This window comes from Telmatherina bonti (genome assembly GCF_933228915.1).
Source record: "Telmatherina bonti genome assembly, chromosome: 18".
NCBI lineage: Eukaryota > Metazoa > Chordata > Actinopteri > Atheriniformes > Telmatherinidae > Telmatherina > Telmatherina bonti.
The window spans coordinates 13,858,470-13,885,078 of record NC_136616.1 but is presented as its reverse complement, the minus strand read 5'-3'; the positions used below and the strand labels follow the sequence as shown (position 1 = coordinate 13,885,078).

The following is a 26,609-nucleotide window of genomic DNA, read 5'->3' as shown; positions in this document are numbered from 1 at the left end:
AAGAGCTTCATTTCTCACCCCTTCCTCATCTTCAATGATGTCATTTCCTATGGAGGCCAATGTGGTCCACTTACAGTTGTTGGTGGAGCGAACAGCACAGCGCTTATGAGCCTTAAACTTACAAACTGTGGTGGACAGATAGCAAAAAAAGAAAGAAAAAGGTCAGCTAAATCCTGCCTTAGCTATAAACCTGCATCTTTACGACTAAAAGGAAGCCAGAGAAAACTTACAATAACTGTGACAAAATGGTTTTACTTAAAGGGAAGTTTTTAGCAGATTGGCTGAATCTTCTGGTGAGTAACTGTAAGAGCACAAATATAGCACCCAGTGTGTGTGCATGTGTGTGTACCTTCACAGGACAGGCCGTGGGAGGTGACGCCTGGCAGCGCTTCTCTGCAGACGTTGCAGAAGGTCGGTCTGGCGTGTGAGCAGGCGTACCAATTGTGCATCCCAGAGAAATGTTCCATGTTGAACTGGCTGGCCTGGTGGAGGAGGGGGGGGGGGGGGGGGGGGGGGGTTACAGGATGGGACAAATGAATTATTCATTCATTCATTCATTCATTTTCCGAACCACTTATTCCAATTCAGGGTCGCGGGGAAGCTGGAGCCCAGCTGGCTTTGGGCGACAGGCAGGGTACACCCTGGACAGCTCGCCAGTCCATCGCAGGGCCACACAGAGAGACGAACAACCACACTCATGCTCACACTCACTCCTAGGGGCAATTTAGAGTGACCAATTAACCTAACATGCATGGGACATGTTAGGTGATCCAGTGATCCAGTCCTCCATTTCCTTCCCATTAAAGCTGGGGTAGGTAATCTTGCTAAGAGACCTTATTTTACTCTGGGTGAAATGGTTCATCGTCCTGATTGTAGTCTGTACATTTTGTAATCATGAACAATAAGAAATATAGTTTGACCTCTCAGTTTACTGTAAATCTGTAAAAACTCTGAACAATCTAAACATTCGGACCCAAATGGAGTTGTTAATTTCTTATATTTCCTATTTTCCACTCCCGCAGTGCATACCTGATAGCCTCACCCTGCATATAAACAGCGTGTTAGGATGAAAATACAAAGTAGTGAAGAAGAAACTCAGAAGGCAAACATGACTGAGAAAATTCAGGAAGGATTTCCCCAACCCGGCTTGGTTTATTTGCCTGGAAAAAGATGTGAATAAAAAAGCCTCGGATCACGCAAGGAGCAAAACAAGAGTGGGAGGAGCCAAAAATGGGCGCAACTTTCAGATCTTGCAAGCTCCCCAACGTTACCTACCCCAGTTTTAAAGAAGAAAACATGGAACCAAATACTGATACATGAAGCTATGAGGTGTTTAAAGATTTTATGAGATAATATCATGAGAACAAAGTTCATTGGTTTGGTCTAAAAACTTTATTTAAACATTCTGATTTGCACCAACACAATACAGTTGTGCTCATATTTATTCATCCCCTTTCATTAAAGCAGGAAAAAAACAGCTGCCTGTAAAATAAGCTGAAATTGAAAGTAATAATAAATAAAAATTTTATGAAAATCATTACATTATTTTCTAATTCTGGTTAAATAGAATTTTAAAAAAAAGAAAACATAAGATAATTTATTACATATTACGTCACTCATAAACTAATATTTAGTTGAACAATCCTTTAATGTTTCCGCTCCAGTCAGGTGTTTTCTGTTCCTCTCAGTCAGACTTCTGCACCTGTTGACAGGTATTTTGTCCCACAGAAAAGTGCTCTAATTTCTCCAAGACCTTTTCAACTTTCCTTTTTCAACTCAATTAAATGAAAAACAGTGTCTTATATTACTAAATTATATTTTTGCAAATTTTTAGTTATTGTTCCTTTTTTAAGTCTCCAGTTATTTGAGTGACTGTTGTAAATTCAGCCTTTTCTTTGATTAAAGGAGGATGAAAACATATGAGCACAACTGTAAATAATGATGTTTACATCAAAAAAAAAAAAAAAAAAAAAAAAAAAAAGACTGAAGAAGTGCGGCGAGACATTAACCTCACTGATCTCCCACTTTTGGACGGATTTGAGAGCAGTGATCCAGTCCTCCATTTCCTTCCTGTTCTCAGCACACAGCATTAACTTGCGGAACGGTGTGATCACCTGAGAAAAAAAAATAAATACAGAAAAAGGGTAAGATAGACATTAGCAAGTGAGATTTTCATCAAAACTTTATGAAAACAAATCAAAGTCACTAAAACGTTTAGTTTTATTGAAATAAAATAATCTATCAGGCTTCGGGGCCACCAGAGCCGATCTGAGCAATTAGCAGGCGAGAGACAGCTTGTCAGCCCGGCCAGCAGGGCTAACGCGCAGAGACAAAAGGTTTTCACACTCACAATCACTCCTGGGGAGAATTTAGCAGCTGTTTCCAAAGTCGGTCCTCTATGGCCACTGGCCTGCAGGTTTTTAATGCATTCCTGTTCCAACACACCTGAATGGACCCAACAACTGGAGCAGGGATGCATGGAAAACGTGGAGGGGGACCTGCTGGGCTTCTCTGATTTAACATACAAGTCTAAAAACCATTTCACCTTTGATACTACATTATATTACTAAGAAAATGCAAACAGGAGCCATTAAGCTCTTTAAAGCATTTTACAACAGGCAGAGTAAAATTACCATATGTTGATGTGGATTTCAGCACTATTCAAGTATTTTCTACCATGATGTGTTGGCATGATAACATGACAACATTGTATGCTCACTTGATATCATTTGCCACTTACACTTACAAACAAAATACATCTAGAGCTTATTGAGTGTCTACATTTTGTTTTTAAATACAATAAATAATCATAAACAAAGCTGAATAGTCATCTTGATGAAGGACGGAAGCCTCCATGTCTGAAAAATGAAGCCAATGCAGACTTGTTAGCCAGTAGGGTTGATTCTCTGGTGGCAACAATAAATCTGACTTTAAAAGAAAACTATAAGTATATAAAATCTATTTTGAACATTACTCATAATACACTTTTTCTACAGAGTTTATGGTCTCTTGCTTGAGATTCAGGGAGAAATTCTGATAGGGAAGCTAAGCTATAACTAATTTTCTTTCTTCCTGTTTATATACTTTTAAAATAAAAATGTCAATAAAATACAGAATACTCCTTTAACATCTAACCTTATGTAAGTCAGATAACACCAACCATAACACCAACCATAATGCTGAGCTTTAAAAAAGTGATACAAAAGCTATGCAGTGACAAAAAAATGCCCTAATTGATAAATACTGTTCAATTAAGCTAACTTTTATTTTCAACTAGAACAGATCTTAAGGTAGGGAATGCTGTTGAACAAGGATACCTTGTAATTTTTTACAGAAACTTACAAGTTTCTAAACAGATCCTGATCTGATTGGTAACATTTGATTAAAGAAAAGATGAACATAATATGGGAAAAATTCTCAATGGCTAACTCCAGATATTTAAGTCTAGATTAAAGGTTTGGATCGATCAACCACAGTCTTTAGCGTGCCACAGTATTTGTCCTTGTCTGATCTGACGTGGTTTAGGATTTAAATGTGAAGAGTAAATAAAATATTTAAAACCATGCAGGCTTGTGTTTTGCTTACTGTAAAGCTGTTGTTGATGTTCTTGGTGCTGGTTTCAGCCACGCTGGCATCTGATAGGTCCACTTCATCGAAAATGAGGGACTAGTAGGAAAAACAAAACACTGCATTCATCATTTTCTACAATATTCACTTTCAATCAGACATTTAAGATGCCTTTTCTTTACATAAAACTGTTCAGGCATATGTTTCCTGACTTTTGATTTAGTTTTCTGTACCTTGCAATCTTTGGCATAGTAAAGGGTCCTCCCTCTTAGTTTGAAGTATCTCCTCTTCCATCTCTGGAAAGAGCTGGTCTGCTTTAACAGGATACCCTCCTTCACACTTTTCTATAGTGAGACAGAAAGGAAAATGGGAGGGAATTGAAGAAAAGAGAGAAAATACATAAATTCATCAAGATCTTCTAAATAAATAATATAGCAGCCATTTTTTCTCCGAGTTTACACATAAAAGCAGCGATCATATGAATGCTTTACTTCTTTTGCTGGCATTAACCAGTCAAAGCAATATGCAAGCAACTTAAAAGTACACAAAATGTCACATTTATCTAAATTACGGACAAAAAAAGTTCAATTAAACCAGTAAGCACTTTTAATAACAGAGTTAATTCGGCACTAAAGCCTTTCTGAGGGAAAGCAGGAATGAAGTGATCAAGAGATCCACGAATAACGTGAACAGGACACGTGATTTATTTTCATACAATGGACCTGCTCAGCTAAAGTTCACCACTGATCCTAATGTGATGGCATCCATTGTTTAAACTTATTGGTGCCTGTGATGATCAGTAACTCCTTTCCTCTGGATGAGTAGGGGCTCTAAGAGGACAAAATACCCAGCAGAAAATCAACTTCCAGCAGGTAATAGCAGGTCACCATGGTGATCCACATTTTTCTGTGACACATCCTGATGCAAGCACACAGATATGATCTAAAACCAGTTACCGCATTACTTCTGATTGCCTCCATATCTGCACGGCAATCATCAACATTTTTTGCACAAATTGCCATGGCAACTTTCATTAGATTGGGCCCTGTGACGAATCTGTGACTTAAGAGATAACTCTACGTCTTTGCACATCAATTTTACAGCAGAGAACTAACTCAGACACACCAGGGTTTTCTAACACAAAATGCAGTAAAACCAAAAATTACGAAGAGTTTTATTCAGAAAGATGCAGAATGTGTGGCGTGTGTTTAATAGCATTTTATTAAAATGTGCAAAAATGACCAAAAAAAAAGCACCCCTGAAACTGATAAAATGCCATTTTAGGCTGCAAACAATCAGCTTGCACAAACATTACTGGTAGAAAAATCACTCAGGAGATGTGGCTCACAGTGCATCGAAGAGGTTTTCCCATTATTTGAAGACGCGTTATGCAGATACATTCAGCAGCTTTACGGAAAAGTGGAAATTCAATAAAAGGCCATCTTTTTGTTATGTAGACATCACAAGCAGGATGCTGAATTACTTCAGAAAACTAGGACAGGCAGTAACGAAAGACTTTCTGGTGCTTTCCATCATACAGCTATGCTTATTTTGCAATATACACTACTAATCTTTTCTGCCTGAACAGGTTTGCCTGAATGCTCTCGGCTTAGCGGCAGCTTGGGGGGGGTCTCCACATTCGAGTCTGGCTCAGAAATGTGGCCCAAAGGAAAAGAACTCAGACTCAGAGAGACGCTCTGTGAAAAGCATTGCAACTACTAACAACTCACAGCTAAGGGTGAGTTGGAGTTTCTGTTTTTATTAAAGTGGATAAGCGAGTTAGCATTGCAGGATTCTAGCCTGGTCTCTGAATTTAACACAAGCTCTAAAAAGTCAATGTTTTAGGTTTCAATGTCAAGGATTTTAAGTCTATTATACCGAAAAAAAAAAAAAACAATAGCTGCATATACATTACATTTTTTTGCAAAATAAAAGGCATATTTGTAAGTTTTGACAAACAATTGCGATTTGCAGGTGTTTTTATTGAACAATGTTTAGCGCATAAGCCTCAAGTCTCGTAAAATCTCTCACCAGATTTTACGATAATTGCGGTTTATGCAAGGTAGCCGTATGCAAGGTGGGGTTTACTATTTGCTGTGGAGAATTTGCGATGGGTATTCGAAGCTTTTCTTCCTCATTTTCTTATTTAAACTTTGAAATTCACTGTTTGTTCCACACAGCGCTATCTTTACTGGAAATGAACGGGTCATGACCCCCAATATCACATCCGGGGACACATAAATGCAAAAAAAGTTTTTCCATTACACTTTTTTGAAATATTTTTATATCAAAACATTTAAAAGAAACACCTCATGAGAGCGTACAAACATTTTAGCGATGTTTGAGACTTTATTTTTTTTAAGTAGTTGTTTCGATTTGCAGTTTTTCATTGCAATATTTAGTTTTTGCGCAATTCTGGGTGTAGTGGAAACACACCTAATGATAAAAGACTGCCACTTCTGCAAAGAGCAAGACTTTTTTCCATTGCAGGACATGGTGGAGAACTAAAACGTTGGGCTGCCCAAACCACATCTTTTCTTTAATCTGACTCAGCAGTTTTGAATCATAAAACAAAGCAGTATTATTGTATGAAGCATTATTATCAGTATTGAACCTGCACCGACTCAAATACTAGAAGAGAAAGTAAAGACTATTTGCCAAGATTGAAGCAAAGGGGAACTTATAGTAATAGTCCTGTATTTACATAAAAATTACATTGTCATTGTTAAAGTAAAAGCAAAAAGCAGTTTAGGTGGAGGGGTACCTAGCACAGGGGTAAAAAAAAAAAAAATCTATTTTTTTTCTGCTGAAACGTGGCATTCAAGTACTCAAAGTACCCTCACCTTAAACAATACCTGATCCTATGTGTTCTAAGTGCTGGCAAAGAATAAATCTATAAATAAATTGATAAATAAGACTAGCCTTATTAACTTTTTTTTTCATAAATGGCTTAAAAAAAAATCTGTGTTCATGTATTTCATTTGCTAGGTAGAAATATTCTGTCCAGATTTGATTGTTGTAGTTCTTCAGCAGGTCCTGGTCTAACCGCCTTTTGCTTTCATTGCTTATATCTTGTGTTTATCAGGGTGCCATCTTAAGGCGACTTTCCCAAGCTTCACTAACTCATCCTTAATCCCACCAACACAACAGACACACTGCGGTTTATATACACAAGTGTCTATGCTCTACTTAGCGTACGTCTATGGTGCAGCTACATCTCTCAAGAAAACTTTTCCAAGCTCAAGTCAACTTCTGCTTTACTATAATCAGAGTTAATTAGCAGAAATATCAAACACTTTGGGTGAAATACAAATCAGTCGTTAGCTAGATGCTAGCTAGAAGAACTGCTTGCTTAAGCTACATGCTAGCTACATATTAGCTACCAATTTGTGCTTTCAAACGCTTCACCAAAGGCTAACATCACCTAAGAAGCGGCTAAATTACGATAAGGAACGGTGACTTTGGAACCGGAGGAGGGACTTCTGGTTGAACTTCACCTACTTTGAAGGTGCAACATGAAAGTAAAAGAGATCAAAAGTTGTAGATTATACATTAACTTTGTTATTTGTCCAACTCATTTGGGCTGGAGAGGAGAAAAATGCAGTTAAAGCCATGGTGGTACACAAGGTAAACTAGGGAGAGGACTGAATTCTTTTCACCTCGGTGTTAACATTTCTATTCTCTTACATGTACAAGCATCTGCCACGTTGGTTATTATCTTGAAACGAGCCAATTACTCATGTGATAAGTCCGGTTATTTGCATGTTTTGCTCATCGGAAGTGAGCTATAAAAGTTGTTGCATAAGAAAAAAAGCTAAGTGTAAAACCTTGGTAAAATAAGAAAGCATTTCAAACGCTGCCTTTTTTTTTTTTTTTCTTTTAAAATAAAAATTTTTTTAGAGTGAAGCTTAAATTAGAGGTAAATGTTTAATGCACATTAGCACAAGATGTTCTTGTTCTTTTCTTAGGCACTGACAGCATGATGCACCTGCTACAGATACTCTAAATGCCAGGAGGAAATGCTCCAAGAACATACTGAACCACTCCCTGTTTGAGAGATTTCGACTGATGCAGCAGGCATGTAACTCAAATTTTAGACTAATTTTGGCACCAAACTACACGACAAAGGTTAAGAGAGATAATTAGGGTTGAAATACACCAAGTGAAAATAAAAAGCAACTCAAGGGCAACGTCAAGCGGCCTTGACCTGGTGGTGTCTGCATGCGATAAGATGGAATAACATCAGTTCCTACAATCTGGGGGGGACATAGTCCAAGTTTAACAAGCACAGATTTACTGCAGTGATATAAAGCAAAGCAGACTGTCCTGACCCATGAGAGTAAAATCATTATAAGCATGAAAAGTGTGACCTCCACATAAACACCTCTGAGGCAAATTTTGCACAAAACAATGTATTCTTGGGCGTTTTGCCAGATTAAATCAGTCATTTTGATAGAACTGAAGGGCAAATCAAGGTCCAAAGGACAGAAGTGTCACATGTTGTACAAATCATAAAGGCCCCTTGAGGCACATTTGTTATTTGGGATATTAAAGAGACCCACTGAAATGTGCAAAGTGACACACAGTATCAGCAGAGCAAACAGTACACGTGTATTGTAAATATGTCTACATACACAGTATATATACACAGAACTCCAAAGTCAATATCCCAGCTAACTTGTGATCACAGTGTAGCCACACCCCAAGGCTCCTCTCCTCCTTTCTCCTCTCTCTCCTCTCCATGAGAAATGTGGTCAGACAGATCAGTGTATTCATTAGAGCAGGACTAATCACATCACAACAATCATCCCCAACAGACTTGATGTGCACAGTCACACACAGCCAAGTAGACGATTAATGTGCACGAAGGCGCATTAACACGATCTGCAACAGTCTCAGTTAGCCAGAGCTCAGAATAACACACACACAAATGTTTCCTTTATGTCTACTCGCTCTTGAAATCCCAATATTCATCTTTTTATTTATGCGTTTTCCTTCAAGCTCCATCTAAATATCCATCCAAACACATGCACACAAACACACACATGTGTCTGCATCCGTCCTGCATGAAGGACACAAGTGTGGACACTTTTAGCAAGCGAGCCAAATGACTTGGTTGACTTGACTGGTTTGGATGTTTGCTGTAAAAATAAAAAATAAAAACCAGCAACTTCTCGCTGTCAATAACTATGAAACGAAACTGCTAATGATAAGAGCAAATGATGGGATGAACACCGAACACACAAAACATCGCACACTGCTACAAACTCAACTTGGAAGTGCAAGTTCAGCTGCATTAATTACTGCTTGTGACGTTGGCTCTAAATGCCAGAGCATTAAAAAAAAAGCTTTTACTCGCCGTTATGTGAATTTTATCTACAATTTTTTTCCTTTTCCAGCCATAAAACTGGAACAAATGCTGTCCCACTGAAGTCTTCTGTCATATGTCATGAATGTGAAACATGCCTGGTGGCATGAAGCTGTGAGGTGGAGGCTGAAGGCTGCAGAACAGGATATGGAAGTCAGCATTGTTGCTTCTGGTCTCATCTGTTGGGAATGAAGTGAAAAGTTTCCGATCGAAGCTCGTGCGACAAACGAAAGTCCGTCTGGACGACTTATAACACAGAGGTTTTAGCTCAGACCTAAATCAGCAAACTCACCTGTGCTGTGAAGGTGAACAAACATTAAAATGTGAGAGAACCATCATCCTCTTTCAGCGTTAAACAGCCTGTTTTCCCTCTCTGTCACTGACCTCTTCCTCCTGTCGACTCGCCAGAGACTCGCAGCAGCTGGACTCCAGACGGTCTTCATGGTAGTTGTCCCTCAGCCTTCTTCTGAGCAACAACTGTCCCATACAGCACCCACTCTGCTGACACAACCCGGCCATCTGCACGCCCCAGATGACCTCACTGTAAACGTGGTAACACCCCAAAAGCTAAGCAGTTACCAACGGCGACAAGAAATCTTTGGTTTTCTCCGGAAGCTACTTGGATTTTCTCCACATTCTTTTCTTCTTCTACGAATTTCTTCCTGAAATCACCTTCACCCGGATTTCTGCTGTGATTCCTTTCACAACAGCAGCTCTCCAGAAAATGCAATCCTACTTCCTCCTTCTCAAACTTCCCTTGTCAGGTAGCCCCGCCTCCTCAGGTGTGCCATTCTAGACACGTCAATAGAGTCTGTGAATGTCTCTCTGTCTCTCTCTCTCTCTCACTCTCTCTCGCTCACAAATAGTAAATCCTGTGGATAAGGTGGAGCATGCAAATAGGCTCTTCCTTTTACGACACACACCTGAGGACTGGAGGAAGCATGTCTGAGTGTTCATGTAAGAACAGGCCTACTTCCTGGAGGCTATGAATAGAGCTGAAAGAACCTGTCTGGCTGGCAGCAAACACACACTTACACACACACTATGGTAGGAGTTTGTATCATCACAGTGTGTGCCAAAAGTCTCTCTGTCATTATGTCATGATGTGTGTGTGTGCATGCTTTGTTCATGACCAACTTTAGCAGTTTTTAAAGCAATAAAACTCATCTGTGTTTCCTAAAAAAGTAGATTTTAGAGTTATATTTATAAGAAATCTTCCCTCAGTTTTAGTTTCCATAAGGAAAGAAGTGCATTGAAGCGTCCAAGTCAGATTTCTAGCTTTAAAACTCAACATGGCTGCTCTGCACATAAACAGTGATCATATCTGCTGTAAAAAAATACCTAAATCTCATCATACCAGGCAAACACGTAGTGTTGTCCAACCTCACTGATAAGGTGTTTGCACACACATCTAACAGAGCGTAACGTGTTTCCTATTTTTGTTGCAGTAAAGCTAGGTCCGTTAGCAAGCCCAACACCGATCAACCTGCTGGTTTTCCGACTTTCAGATGGGTCGTGGTCAGCTTGGGTGTTTAGTCAATCCCAGGTCTGAGTTTTAACTTTCGTGGCGACTGAATGAATGAACCAGCGAGACATTTTCAGGAAGAGGAAGCTGAACCGTAAGAGTTCATAGGGAAGTGTCGGACTGGTCGTTTATTCATTCCGTGCGTTTACATGGGAGTTTTAATTCCTGTTTAATTCCGAATAAAAGTTAATTCTGCTTTAAACTGATGAAAAACGACCATGTAAACACTTATTTCCTAATGCTAATTTTTATTCGGAATTAAACTTAATTCCGATGTAAGTGCCTGGTTTATTCGCATTTTAATTCCGAACTATTTAATTCCTTTGTCATGTAAACCTTAATTCCTCTCCAAGTTAATTCCGGTCATTCTGAGCATGCTTGTTATCTTGTCCTGTCCCGATGATGTGCGTTGTTTTGCCTCCCGTGTTCGGTGGTCTATCTTTCTTCTCCTTCTCAGTTGCTGCAAAAAGTGAAGTAGTATGCTTGTGTTGAGCTGCTACTTCACATTTATAATAAAAATAGCGGCTAAACTGGTACTTATTATGCAGTTTTTACAAGTTACGACTGAAAAGACGAGAAGCAGGGAGCCAACTTTGTTTATTTCCGATAAACGTCATACATCACGTGCACCCCGCCGCTCCAAAGAGGAATTAAGTGAGGACGTGTTTCATGTAAACGTTCTTTTGTAATTATTATTTTCATGTAAACTCGTAGGAGAATTTGTTAATTCCGAATGATTTAATTCCGATTTATTAATTCCGAATTAAAAAATACCATGTAATTGTACCCAAAATGTTACTTTCAACACAACTTGCTGGGTATTTTCCAACTAGCTGACTTTGATAACTTCTCTAGCTTGACCTAGATTTCAAGCTCAACCCAGGGTATGCAAATTACCAGCTATCAGTCTGGATGGATGCCTCTGATTTGCTTTGTGGAACAAACACCGTCTAAATGGTTTATGTGGTCATATTTCTAACATGTATTAAAATGTTAAGAGAATCTTTTTATTTATTCTCTTAATTAGAAATAAACTGGAATGGACCCAAGTGGACAAATGCAATGAACAGTCTCTGTACGCATGTCCTTGTTTTTGTACCTCTCCTGGTATAAAACTGACCTTTCAGGCAACCGTGTGGTGACAAAGGTCCCATCCTAATAAGGTAGAAAGTCCCATCAGGGATCATATTTTGGGACAAGGCTAATGTGTCAGGGATGAAATGAGTTTAGTGTCAGGCTGTACAGCGAGGAGAAGTCGATGCAACGTGTGTATGCACTCATGGCTGCTTTGCTGCCTACACACTGTCATCAGACTGCTTACAGTGTCACATCAGCATCTTATCAGCACAAGCAAATTACAGCAAGTGTGTACGCGTATGTGTGTGTATGTGTGTGTGTGTGTGTGTGTGCTTTCCGCCATTGTGCATATAATACTGATTTAATGAGCAGAAACATGCTGTTCCCTGCAGACTCGTTCACTGACACCAGCTCTATTTCTTGCCGTCTGTCGCTTTTTGTCCCTCCACATTAACAGTTTTTTTTCGTCCAACGCCCTTCGGTGGACAAGTTTTGCCAAAACGTCTAAATCCTTCTTTCCAAATTAGTGTCTTTGGCGTGAAAGGTCTCCATTGCGAGTTAAGGAAACAACATAATGTGTGTGTGTGTTGGAGAGGGGGAGTCTTTCTGAAATTCATCTGTTACGTCTGCAGATGGATAAATAACACTGAGCTTTAGGAGCATTCATCAGTGTGTATGGAGTAGATTCTTACTTAAATCGAATCAAACTTTATTTATAAAGCACTTTTCCTACAATAAAATGTAACACAAAGTGCTGTACACGTTATAAAAGCGCGACAAAGAAGAATTTATCACACACTTTAGTGTACACACACACCCAACACCCAATGCTCGTCTTTATCATCATGCACACACCTAGTTATATGTTTCTGAACACAGAGGAGTCCGATAAGGGCTTGCCAACTACTTACCGACTGTCTAGACAGTTTTAGCCATCCAAACGCGGCCTGGTACCATTTTTCATGAAAAATGAGCTCGTGCTGCATCATGTCGTCAAAGAAAAAGAAGCAGGAAAAACTGCTGAATCAACAAAACTACTCCATAAATGTTGTAGGTTGTTGGTTAAAGTGAAAAAAAAAAAAAAGCTATCGACAGTGTCTAACCTGACTACCTGCTGAACTGTGATGATATGCTTTGTCCCGATTTGATTACAATTTTTTGGGTGCCGATTGGATTTAAATTGAGATTCTCACAATTCTTCGATATTCCTGATTTTTGTAGATTAAAAGCAAAAGAAAAATGTACAAAACTTTTTTTTGCTCGTCATTTTTCTTGATTTCAATGAGCAAAAACCAATACAGTAGACAGACCATCATTCTGCTGCCAAGAAGACAAGTAAAAAGATCAATAAAAAACAAAAATGGCGAAAAATTTATAATGGATTATTTTTACTTATGTGAAAAAAAATCGATTTTAATATTGTGAAGCAAAAAGTCCCAATATTCGATTTTTCGATTTGATTTTCCCACCCCTACTACCTGCAGGTTTGGGATGGTTCCCAGTTCCAACACACTTGATTCAAATGACACAAATCTGCCAATCAGCTTGTTTTCCAGTTTTACACAAGCCTGCAATGACACGCTAATTTCATGCATTCATTATCCTAACCGCTTAACCCAATTCAGGGTCGCGGGGAAGCTGGAGCCTATCCCAGCAGTCTTTGGCCGAAAGGCCGGGCAGCTCATTTCAGTCAGGTGTTAATGCGGGAAAAGAAACCCAATGTGGACATCCCTGATGAAGGCCAAGTTGTTCCGAAAAACACCAGGAAACATTTTTTATGTGGAAAATAAAGACAGAATTAAAAGTAGGCTCAGAAACACAGAGGATGAGCAGTTAAACCTCACATCAGCGTAACTGTTCAGGAGGATATTGTCAGATTTCGGCTGTTAAACATAAACGATAAACATGTAGAAACACAGGAAGTTCGTAGCCCTGTTGGTTAATTTTGAGATTACAGCAGCGAAAAACCACGGCAACGCTTTAATAGATGGTATGTTAGAAATAATCAACAACTCGGTCTTGAACTTTTTGAAATTTTTACAGCCATCGACCCCGTGATCATGACTCCATTCAAATTGGTTGTTACACTGCCCCCTACTGGTGACTCAGGTATTGCAACCTGCAACTGCGTTTCACTATATTCTGAGCAAAAAATGCTTTAAATAAATTAAAAATATACATTGTAGCCATGATAAACACACATACTCATATGTATAATTAATGGTATAAAGGCCCATCAAAAAAAGCAAACAAAACAAAAAAATCCACCAACATCTCACATCATCTGATTTGCTTTTTACTTTAATTTTTTAAAAATAAATTAATACATTATGTAATTATTTTTGTTAATCCCTTCATGCTTCCTTCCAGGAAAAAATATCTAGAAGACTGTAGCAACACACACATCTCACACACATCTCAAAGAGCAGAATAAATTGAGTTCACGACTGCGTTCTGCCCTCCTCATTTCTCAGTGTGTACATCCCTGATCCCTCTCATCGCGCGAGCTCATCCCACCTGAGATGTGAGATTATTATTAACACTCACTTTCTGGGTTAAATTAAAAGTGGCGAAATGATCCAAGAGGTGCTGCACTGTGCTAGTTTCTATGTAAGAAAATAAAAGGCTAATTTTACGGGGTCATCCACATAAGGGATGACACTGGTACCTGAACATGGTTTTAAATGGATATCACCATCTCCTGCTGCTGCATTATCAAAACAAATCTATTTTAGACCCTTAATGATGTTAAAAAAATATATTTATCTTTAATATTAATTTATATTTTATTTATAAAGCAGAAATAAAAATGTTTCTCTTAAACAACAGACAAACATTTTTTAAGTTATTGACAAGGAGAAAGGTCTTCAAGATCTTCCGAAAGCAAGTTTTAGACAAATGGTGCTTGGTTTATCAAACTTTTGCTTGCGTTGTCATGGCGACAGTGACTGACGGATATGATTTGGCTCAGAACAGGTGGGGTTTAATTCAAGTCGGAATATGGGATTTTAGGAGGAATGAAATGATGTAAATCTAAATCTAAATTCAGTTTATAAATGTAAAGTTATTTTTATTTAAATATATTAAATATTTATATTATTTTATTTAAGGTTGTTTTAAAGAAAGTATAAAAGATGTTTCCAAAAAATTCCAAGTACCCCCTGGAATGCCTTGAAGTACCCCCAGGGGTACACTTACCCCCATTTGAGAAACAGTGTTGTACACCATCACATTTACTGCAACACATTTAAAAAGGGTTGCTTTGTAATTTCCCATCAGCAGCTGTTTATTAATGAGCAATTGGTAAAAAAAAAAACTCAACACTTTCAGGTGTAAATTTCCCAGAACTAATAAAAACAGACGCGCACCGGCTGCTGCAGCCACTGAACCGCCCGACCTTTCACACACGGCGTGTTTTTGTAATCATGAGGCCACGTTGTCCCTGGACAGACGGCGCTGGAATGCCAAATGAGGCTCCACCTGGGTTGTGAAGATGCCGCAGTTCCAGTCGTCCTCCAGCAGAGGGCAGACTGTGAGAGAGCTGAGCGCGGAGGAACAAATGGAGAGAAAACAAGGTGATGGGGTGACACAGCATGGCAGTGGATGAAACGTGTGAGTGCAAAGGAAAGAGAGAGCTGAAAGTGGACAGGGAGAATAAAAAAAAGAGCTGAAGAGAGAGCAATACGGTCATGTCTACCAGATTTGGCAGAGCTTTAACTCTTGACAGCCTTCCAGCTGTGTGTGTTGGTTTATTAATAGAAGCACACAGAGGGTTCCCCGTGTGAGGACACGCAAATCCCTCTCTGAATACACACCAAACTGTGTTTCTGTAGGGTTTTAAATGCTGAAAATGCGTCTTGTTTGCATTTCTTGTCAACCATGTGCAGCACACAGACAAGAAGACAGGTGCAGAAGCACTACGCCCCGACTCCACCCAGGAACATGCAGATCCTGTAAAATCCCACCCGTGTGGCGTTCACAGGTGGAAAAACAAACGGGATCATTTGCAGGTGACAGCTGACCCGGGTCTGCTGTCGTTAGTCACACGCGCGTTCTCCATCTTGCTTTCTGACATTTGAAGTCGGTAATGCAAAGGTATGTGGGGTTACCATGGTAACTGTGCGACTTTCAAATCTGACCTTCAGCTCGGGAATGTAAGGACGCACACGCACCAAACTCTTCCCACCTGTACACGTGTACGTTTGAGTCGTCTAACAGGAAGAAAACTTGGCCTTTTTTTAGCGTGTGTGTGTGTATGTGTGTGTGAGTGAGTGTGTGTGCGCGCGCTGCCCCTCCGTTAACGTCTACATGATAAACTTTCATTATATCAGAGATGTGTGAAATAAATGCACTTTAGGAAACAAGTACGGCTGCAGATCACTTAAAAGACAAACAGCTTGCACCATCCATAATGCACAAACAAAAGGTCTGACCAAACACACACACACACACACACAGTCAGAACAAGGCGTGGGAGTACTTTGCACCATGGCGACCACATCCTGTCTTATGTACCTCTGAGCGTTTATTAATAGACACACAAGCAGTGGCGATATGTGCAAAAAGCCGCCAGAAAAAACTGACTACACTGGGTTTTGCTTTACATAGACAGATGGGTAGAGACAGCTAGCCAAACACACACACACACACACACACACTTATATATATTTGTTCAAGTTTAGCCACGTTGCCATGTTTGTGTGTTAGTGTGTTTTTGAAAAATCATCCAGTTTTTGGCTTCTGCCAGCGAGGTTTGTGCGCTGAAGGACACATAATCTGCTGCTGCTGGTTTGGGGATGGGGGGGATGGGGGGGGGGGGGGGGGGGGTGAGCATACGGAACAAATCTGGATCTGATGCTGCATAATCCCCCAATACACACACACATACATGCGCACACAGACACACAAACACATGTCTGTACGTACATTTGGCACATGCGCTCAAGCACACACACACACACACACACACACACACACACACACACACACACACACACACACTGAAGAGATGAATGGTAAAAGAGAGGTGGAAGGTCTCTTAATGTGCTGATGCGATTAGCATGTGGTGCCAGTTGTTAACGGTTTGTGATGGTAATCACGTCGGTGGGTTCTCTGCATGGTGGTCAGCGATCATGCAAACAAAGGTTCTCCATGCGAAACGGAGGAGGGGGGGGTTACTAAATTTGGGTGGTAGAAGACAGGAGGGGAGGAGGGAGGAAAAAAAGGGGGGAGAAGGAGGGCAGCTGAGGAGAGATAAGTGGGAAGGGAAGAACAGGAAGTGAGAAGACGATGTGATGCAAGGTGCAGGTGAGACAGAGAATTCATAGCATGAAGATGGGAAGATACGAACCAAAGAAGATCTGTGACGGTATGTTTGTTGTTGTTGTTTTGTTTTGGACCAGAGATTATCATCAATGATCACACCGCTGTTTAATCTCCTCATGCTCACACATATCTACAGTATGTGGTGGATCCCTCTCTTTATGCGCATGCTAGAACGAAGACTGCACACATCTGTAACAATGTCCAACAACCAGTTATAAAAAAATGTGATAATTTGTCAAATGTACATAAAAACAGAATGGAATGATTTGCAAATCTCCAACTCTTTCTTTGCAGACTCTTCTTCGGAGGTTAGAAGTGTCTTGGATATGTTGAGGACCAATGAAAAACTTTTTTTGCTGCATTAAATACTTCCACTGGTGACCTTCATAGCCAAAAACTGCCTTCTCTAACTTCCAGAGAGACTCAAGGTGCATTAACTTCCGAATAGTCTGCGAGACAGATTGGGGACTTGGCTCAGTTGTAGGGAGGTGCATCCATTCAGACTGAGATCACGTTTACACTGACTTTTGATCAAACACGCCAAACCTTTACAATAATATATCCCCATTCCCACCAAAGGTGGCGCTGCACTAGTATTTAGTAAAAAAGAGAACAAGACCCGCGTGAAGAAGAAAACTTCGTGAACAATGAATGCAGTATGAACACCAGACGAGGTAGAGGACTCTTAACGGCATCGCTATGTATTTACCTGCAATGTATTGCTACGTCTAATGCAGGAAGTGACTTGTTTTGTAGTTTGCTTCCTGTATTTGTTTCGCTTTAAACGTGCCGAGACCTGCGTTTGTAGGCGGACCGAGACCGCTCCTTTTTCTGAATCGGAAATCGTTTGGCGCATTCACATTTTCACAAAAGAAGCGGACTTTCCCAGGAAACAGACTTGGATTAGAATCAAAAAGGCTGATGTGAATGTGCCCTTAGTGTACCTAGTGGCTAAAATATAAGCATTACGCTTTAGCATGTGCCTTTTCATGCACTATACAATCTTATGTTGTACTAAATATTTTCATTGTTTATCATGTGACTTAAACTTAAACGTTGTGTATGTTTTTTCTGTTGTAGCAGGACTTTCCTGAACAACACCACATTTTCATTATTAAATGTTATTAACAATATCTGGAATTAGCTTTACTTGTCAAACACAGAAAATAACATTTCTGACTCATTACCAAACTCAAACCTTTACTTCTCACACTTTGCATGTACAGCTTTATTTCCGCTCTGCATTTATTTCTGCATTAAATTAACTACTTAATTAGATATGGTAAATGTTAATTTCTTTGAATCTTCGGAAACAATGCCATATCACTTTTAATTCAAATATGTAAACGTACTGAATCATTACTGTACTTGTACTATAGGTCCTGACCCCTATCACCATACCACTTAACCGCACCTAAAAAACAAGCACAAGCACCGCAGATTTAGCTTGTAACCCGGCCTTTTCTAAAAATACTGTGTCAACTTTTGAGTTTCAAGCCATAATGACCTGAATTTGTACCGGGTTTAAAAATACATTATTTAAAAAAAAAAAAAAAGAAAAAAAGAAAAAGAAAAAAGGCGAGTTGGTCTGTTAGGGCAGTGAGCAAACGTCAACATTTCAATGTCTATTAAACTGTCTCTTGTTTCAAGATTAATTTGAATTAAAAATGAAAAGTGACCACAGTAAATAACTTCAGATTGTAGTTATCTATATGAGACAAAAGCTACCATTTGAGCATGTGGTGATAAAGACAAGGCAACGCTGTGACTACAGTGTAATAGACCACCTTTCCCATGCAGCTCAGGCTGCCTAACAGCTATCGAGTCACTGAAGCTTAATCCGGAGATTTGTGGGGTCTTTCTAATCACCATCTGCTTCACTAATAAAGTCATTTTAGTTTGGAGTTGTTGTATTGTTCTGGGCAACAAAACGTTGACTTCAGTTAGCTAAGATGCTTTCTAAACATACCGTTCCAAATGAGACAGATAGACAATACATCCCAGTTAAAATTGATTGTTACCATTTATGAGCGTTCCAGCAAGCTAGCTGCATTTAAGCCTACATTAAAACAATAATTATTTGATGTTATAGCTAGCTTTCTTTAGCTTCAGATGGACTATTGTAAATCATGTTAACAATCAGCTAACTTTATTCGTACCAGAATTAAGGAGGAAAACAGTTCTGGTCATCATTTTAGCTAATGTTAGCTACCTGTTGGCAGGTTAGCTAACTACTTACAGCTAGCTAATCTGTGCAGTTAGCCAACCTGCCTCTCATGCCCTGCAGATTAACAGTATATAAAAGAGGACTCTAATAGCAGTGTTATTTGAGTTTTATGTGCATCAACAGAAAGGTCAAGTTTCATTTTATCACTGCAGTCCAACTACTAAATTCACCAAACATGGCCAAATTAATGGCCAGTTTTAGCATGTATTCTTGCCTGACTGAATGGATTTCTCTTTTGTCTAAAGCTCTGAAATTGTAGAGCAACTCGTACACTTAATTATTACAAGGTAATTACAAGCTCATATCTGTGTTTCAGTGGTATGAACACAAGGAGTTGTGGTTCATCTGCTTGGTCAGACCATATCATGTTTCTTTGTAGGAGAAAAAACAGATAAATCAAAGTTTAACTATTTTTTTAAGGCTTGTTTTAGGTATTAGATATTTTATTTACTTCCTAATAAAGGATACAAAGAGGGAGCTTTTACACTTCCTTTGTAATGTTGCACCAACAAGAAGCAACAGGAAGATGGGATCAGTGAAGTGAATACTGCTGATCAGAGATTCAGGATTATCATTAGCTCTGCTTTGTTGCTTGACTTGACAAGTTCCTAACAAATGAGACACCACATGAATATAAACTAGGATGCCTCTGACAATAGCTTTATCAAAAATGGGTGTTTTGGGTAAATTTAAGCTTTATTTAAACATTTTTTAATCTCATACTGGTTAAGTACCAAGCTGTTCCCAGATGTAGGCGGCTGGTTTAGGTTATGTGTAAGAGATGTGTGAGAGAAGATGATTTCTGAGAGGCAACTGTCAAGTTGTGCTCCCAGGACAAAAAAACCCCCCCAAGAATATCTTTCATCTGCACTATTGATGTTTTTTGACTCATGATTTATGCTCTAAGAAAAAAAATAAAGAAGAAAAAACATTAAACTTCACATATTTCTATTAGTGACAATATTGAATTCGTCATTTGTATTGACAGAAGTTCTCAACTAATATGCAGAGCCTGAATATTAACACCTGTAGAGTCACTTTCGGGAGGTCAGAAGAATAAATTTTATTCCATAAAACTCATGAGAAATCTCCAAAGTGTGAGGATTTTTCAACCCGCAGCCTGATAAACTAATCTTAATAATCTATTGAAATCTTAATGTTGACTGTATTTATGGTCTGTTGAGCTTATACATATAGATTTGTTTGGGAGATAACGTAAGCTACAGTTTTCACTGAATCATCACCATAGCAACCGTGTCTGATGTCACTGTATCCCATTATTATTTAACCCCCATGTTCAAAAAACAAACTTCCTGCAGCTGAAAGTGTGTACGTGGGCCAACTAAATCCACACAGGCATCAAGAAACGACCGATTGAAAGGGAAGCGCTTCGAGCTCACGACTTCCTGCTCAGATTCCTCTGTGCTGCTAAATGTGACAGAAGAGCTCGGAGCCTCTGGACTGGTTTTGTGACTGCAGACCAGGGTACAGTCACTCCAGATCAAGTCAAATAACATGAATCAGATGATTTGTCTTGTCACTGTGACATGAGTCTCTGAAGCTGCTGGGGATTCACCCTGTTTCTAAAAAAGGTGTCTTTGACAACCCCAACTCTAATAAAAACTCATTTCATGGCATGGCTGTTACTTTCCCATCTAATTTAATACATTTGCAATGCATATTTGCAGCAACTAGTGGTTATCATGACTTGGTTTGTACTGTCGTGCCTACATTTTCAAATAAAAGGTAATTTTTCTGGAAGAGATTTTTTAACTCTCGTTTACCTCTATAATTCAACTTACAAAATTTTTACCACTGAAATTGTAGGTAAAGCAGTAACCATGAAGAAATCCAGACATATAAGCAACTAGATAGAAATTAGCATACAGTAGCAAGCTTACATGTGGATAAATACATATATAACAACAATTATCAAGCTAGTACACGCAGTCAAGTAACATTTAGTCTAAATATTCCATTATTTCTCTCCCACAAATATCGTTTTTTGCTGTACAGTAGCAGAGCCCAACTTTTCCAGCTTGAGTAGCATTAAGATCAATAATCATGAAGAAAAAAAATCTAGCCTTACACCATAGGTAGTCAGCACAAAGCCTCCAGAACAATCCAAGTATTCACTTTCTGAAAACTTTCCACAAATCATAACAGCTGAAAAGTGATACAGCCTCCCTCATGCTGCCTCTGTTCTGCTTTGGTTGAATACAGTGTCAACTTACTGGGTCAACAAACCGTAGCCCTCAGCTGGGTCACCGCGTTATTGACGCTCACTTCACAGAGCTTACCGTTAAATATTAGTTTTCAAGTTTGCTCAAGTTTCAGGAAAGCGAATGTCTCAACTGATGGGAAATAAGATAGCTTACACGTGGGTGCTGGTGTGTGTGTGTTTATGTGGTGTTAGGTCACATTTATGTTTAGCTGACAACAATGGCTCATTCTGTCAGATGCATTTCATGTCTTTTATGAAATATAGTTTTAATTGCTCAAGTAACCTTTTCCGTTTGTGAGATAAATCGCATATTAGCCCATAGGCTTTGGTATCATTCACACAGGAAGAGCGTGATAATGATATTATGTGGCAGCTGATAAAAAAAAAAAAACACAATCACTTTGAACTAAACATCTGGAAATCACTGATAAAAATAAAAATAATTCCACATGGTGAGGCCTTGTTCTAATATCTGGCTACTAAGTCACTATAAAACGACGTAAAAGTGTATGATGGTACTGGCCATACTGGCCAGAACAAGATTCGGTTTATCCATAGAAAGATGCATTTATAAACTAAATGAAATAAGTGTGAAGTGAATGATGATAAGTAGGGACATTTAAGGAGCACAATAAGAAATCTTAAAATCAAATTAACATGATTTATCTGGAGGTTTAGTTTGTTTTTTGAGAAAAATTTCACTTTAAGTTTTTAGCAGCTTTTCTAAATGAGTGCTGCCAGGAGAAACTATGTACTTGGAGCAAGAACACGGTCTCCATTTAGCTCATTTTAGCTAACTGTTGGCAGCTTAGCTAACGACTAACATGTAGTTAATCAGGGCAACCATTTGGCTAAACTTTTGTGTGAAATGACTGATTGTTACAGTATGTGGTGTTCCATATAACTAGAAAATTGGTGTTTTAGCCCACTCTCACTCAGAGAACATCACACACTGTTCAGTCCAAGCTAACTCGTATAACACATTACTGTTGCAAGAAGGCATTGATTTTTTTCCTAAACTTGGCGAAGTAGTTTTATTTTCTAAACCTCATGAAGTAGTTCTAATTCCTGAACCTAACCAAATAACTGAGAAAATAAAAAAATTTGAAACACAAGTAGTGACTTCTACTATACTTCTGAAAGATCATCACTGAAAAAGCTAACAACAAAATCACACAAGTAGGGGTGTAAAAAAATATCAATATATTAAAATATCATAATATTGTGTGACAATATTATATCAATATTCAGAAGCACTGTTTCGATGTTATGAACACCAGATCTTAAATGATGACACATATTTTCATTTCTTTGTTTATCCTGTACATAAAGAGTGAGGGATGTATTTATTCTGTAGTAAAATGTAGACATTCTGTTTTTATTCAGAAAGTTGATGTAAAGCATGTAGCAGCTTTGAGTGTTTAACACACTGTGACAGTTTTCTTACAATTAAATTCCAGCGAAGAAAAATAGCTGTATAATTTTCTTATAGTGCTTTTTAATATAGCTGCTTTATAGGATAAAAACATCAGTTTAAAAACAAGGTAAATACACAAAACAAGTAAAAACGTAAAAAAAGTAAAAAACAGAAAACAACATAAAAGCTTTACAAATAAATCAGTTGACAAAATCAGATTGAAAGAGGTGGGTTTTAAGTTGTAATGTCTGAAATGTCTCTGATGCATTCGGGGCGGGAGTTCCAGAGGGACTGGGGCGAGATTCTGAGAAAATAATCCTGCCTCCAAAGACTAACATCAGACAGATAATTTGAAAGAATATTATGGGACTGACCGGTGATAGATTTAGTAGATATATATAGCTGCATATCATCATTAATGTATGGTATTGCAATATACTGTATTGTGATACATATTGTATCACCAGATTCTCGCCAATACACAGCCAGAGTCATGGGTCAGCCATCTGGGAAAAGCTCCACGTCTTTATTCTTGTTTCCTGCTGTCACTTCATCATGTTTTCACTTCTTTAATAGGTCTTTTTGACCAAAGAAGAACCGGTGCTGGTGCTAGAGCCAGTGCTTGGATGGTTCAGCTCTGGGGCTAGCAAAGAACCGGTTTTGGTTTTGACCAAAAAAGTCTGGTCAGTGCTGTGCCATTGTCGGCTGGTCACAAAGAACAGAATTCAGGATCTAGAAATGCAAGTTTCTTTTGACTTGTTTTTTTGCTGCTGAGTCCCAGCTCCTTTTTCTGGTCCCCAGAAATCTTCTGTAAAATTTGTAAAACTAATTTATTGACCAGAGGTCGAAGCGCCGTTTGTAGCCAGCTGCAGTCATATCCTGCTGTAACTGCTCAAACACCGGCTTTGTCTGAGTTGTCCCGTCCAATTTACTTTGGATGTCTGCAGACAACCAAAGAGCCAGGAAACACCAAGTGTCCTCCTAGGATCAATTCAGCTTGTTCTTGTAGTCAATTCTGTTAGCTGGTATGAAGATGTCGGTCCAACTTTCAATGCTTATATTTTGGCCAGGTAACGCTGCCCCCAGCTGCTGACACACACAACGTGAAGCAGTTCTCAACTCTGGCCCAGCAAAGAGTTGGTGCCAGAATAGAACTGGTTTTGAGAACCAGGAGCCTGTGCTTATGCAGTCGAAAGCCAAAGAACCTGTGCTAACTGGCTCCGAACCAGCGCTGGAACCAACTCGGTCGAAAAGCCCATTTCTTCTACTTGTCTTACAGCATAAATATGGCATTCTGCTGTTGTATGCTTAAATTTATTGCAAAACTGGGTCCACAAGCACAGATTCCTCCATTTCATTCTGTATGACTTATTAGTACGCTTGCCTTTCACTGAGGCAATGTGGCCGTTGCTGTGCTTAGATATACATGCTTCATTCTAAGCTTGTAAGGTGGTCATTTAGCAAAGCAGCTGCTAACAATAAAACACTGGTTGCCATTTTATGTTTATCTTGTACAGATGTTTGTTATTGTTACACAATATAGGTTTAATTTAAACTTACATTATCTCAATGCTACAAAAGCTACATCATATTTCATATATTTATTTGTCATCTTTCTCTGTTAGCTGAAATCCAATCAGAAGTTCTTTGTATACTGAGGTTGAGTTCAAGATACATTTAATTTAGATCTTTTTCTCTTTACTTTTTGCCTATAAATTTGTCTTGTCCCTTCCTTTGTCAGTATTTTTCTTCTCAGATTCTAACTCACCATTAACTCTCACTCTTTGCCTTCAATCAATATCACTCTTCCATTTCCTTCTCATCCTCCTCGCCCATTCCTCCTCTGTCCAGGGCGTATGTTCCCCCAACCAGATCGATACCACTTTCTCCTCCTCCTTCTTTCTTTTTGCTGTGATTTCTTCTTTATACCGCCTACGGTTCTTATTTTTTGCCCCTTTTTCTATCCTCTCTCTTGTTGTTACCTGCTGTTTTCAGTCGATTCCAATTCATCTTCACACCATCTGCTCTGAAGCATGCCCTTCTGACTTCATCCCCACCTTCTGTCAATGTTTTGTCATTTCCAGTCGCTCTTCGCACCACTTCCAACAAACAATTTTCATGTCCTGCTTTGGTAGATCACATTAACTGACATTTGCCTACTTGTTTCGATTGTAACGTATGGAAGAAGAAATGGAAATCAACTTTTAGCAACTGTTCACTTAATGACCAAATCCATACAAATCTGATATAGCAAAGCTGACAAGCCAACTGCAGGAAGCTCGTCATACAAACCAATAAATTGGTCGTTTATCAAAGCTAATGGTTTCTGATGTGGTACCACCTTTCTTTAATGTCTTCTCAAAACTATAAAGGACATTAAAGAAAATGTTTTTAAGATCTTTACTTTCTGGAAAGATCTGTAAAATGGGGCACAAACACATCTTCATTAACATTCTGTCACTTATGTCTGTTATGAGTTTCTGTCAGGCGGAAAAGACACCTCAGTGTTAAAACAAATGGGGTTGAGGTAACCTTCTGTTATCGACTGGTCCGGTAATGTGATGGATGGCGCAGGCCCCCACATGCCGAGACTGTATAATCTACTTTTTCATTGTGGCAATTTGCCCACTAAAACTCATCCTCCACTGTCTGGTGGTCTGAATGGTTTGACCTAGAGGATTATAGGCACTGTCTGGCATCTGAGTTCTGCAATGGAGGGGTGATACTGCTTCAAGACGTCTGATAAACTTTCGTCTGTCAATGGGAAACTTTAAAGTTGTTGGAAATTGGCTTTCAAACACTGGAATCAAATCTTAAATATGCCTTTTGATACGGAGCCATAAAAAAATTAACCATGCTTCAAATACTACAAATTAAAGGTGAAACATTTTCAATAACTGCAAAATGTCAAATGATTCACTGCACAACACAACAAACCAACAAACTGCATCGGTAAGCTTAGGTTAATGTAAGTAGGGCTCTCAATGAGCTATTTTTCATCACCAGCTATTGTGGCTAGCATATTTGAGAGGTTACTGGCCAATCAGATTTTCCACCTGCAAGATTTTTTCTCAGTGAAAATAATCCTGATTATTTGTGCAACTGAACACATATAGTCATGTTTCCTTAAAATGATTTAAAGGGTAGTTTCCCATGAAATTGCTGAACAAAAGCAGCAAAATTGAATGTTGACATTTCCAGTAACCCATTACAAATAAACCTATTACTAACCAGACTGGTTTTACACACCGTTAAAAGAGAGCATCAAGTCTTCATGGTCCCATATCGCTATCCATCCAGAATACCTTAGCAATTATGGATGATTAATGTTGATAAATCTTTGTATGGCGTTTACACAAAAGCCTTATTTTCAGGCTTTTTTGGGGGGTTATTATTTAACATTTTAATTAAAACTTTAAGCTGAACTCAGAACCACACCAAACAAATTAAATTAATGGATAAATGAAGGCCAAATTTCGAACAATTGTATAAAAAAAACACTAAACTCCCCAATATCACTGCAATGCAGCCACTTGCTGCTGATTTTGTTTTGTTTTTTTTGTTTTTTGCTTATTTCCTCACCTTTCTATTGTGCTTGTATTTAAATTCAGCTGTCTGTCTTACGCCTGGCCTGTACCGCTACGCTAGCTGCGTTTGAAAGAAGCACTTTGATCCGATCAAACATCCCATCAGAATCAGAATGTAAACGTGATCCAATCAGCCAAGATTGTGAAGAATTTTCTGATCGAAAGGGTGGTTTAAACCTTTTTATGATTAGATTAGCAGGTACAAATAAGCACGTCTCAGTTTGTTCTGATCTTTTCTGCGGTGTGTGTTGTTTTTGCATAACCACATGGGGGTTACGTGATTGTGACTGTA

The 26,609-nt window shown here is 38.9% G+C and overlaps 1 protein-coding gene across 1 annotated transcript in view; it reads right to left on the bottom strand.

Moving 5' to 3' along the window:
- LOC306769557 (diacylglycerol kinase delta) overlaps positions 1–26,609 on the bottom strand; it is a gene marked incomplete at its 5' end in the record, with an annotated part of 97,589 nt that overhangs the window by 35,213 nt on the left and 35,767 nt on the right. Inside the window, 5 exons of the mRNA XM_079258221.1 lie at positions 19–125; positions 350–482; positions 2,010–2,114; positions 3,586–3,666; positions 3,801–3,911. Of these exons, the coding sequence (XP_079114347.1) occupies positions 19–125; positions 350–482; positions 2,010–2,114; positions 3,586–3,666; positions 3,801–3,911 (537 nt within the window). The remainder of the gene's footprint in view (positions 1–18; positions 126–349; positions 483–2,009; positions 2,115–3,585; positions 3,667–3,800; positions 3,912–26,609) is intronic.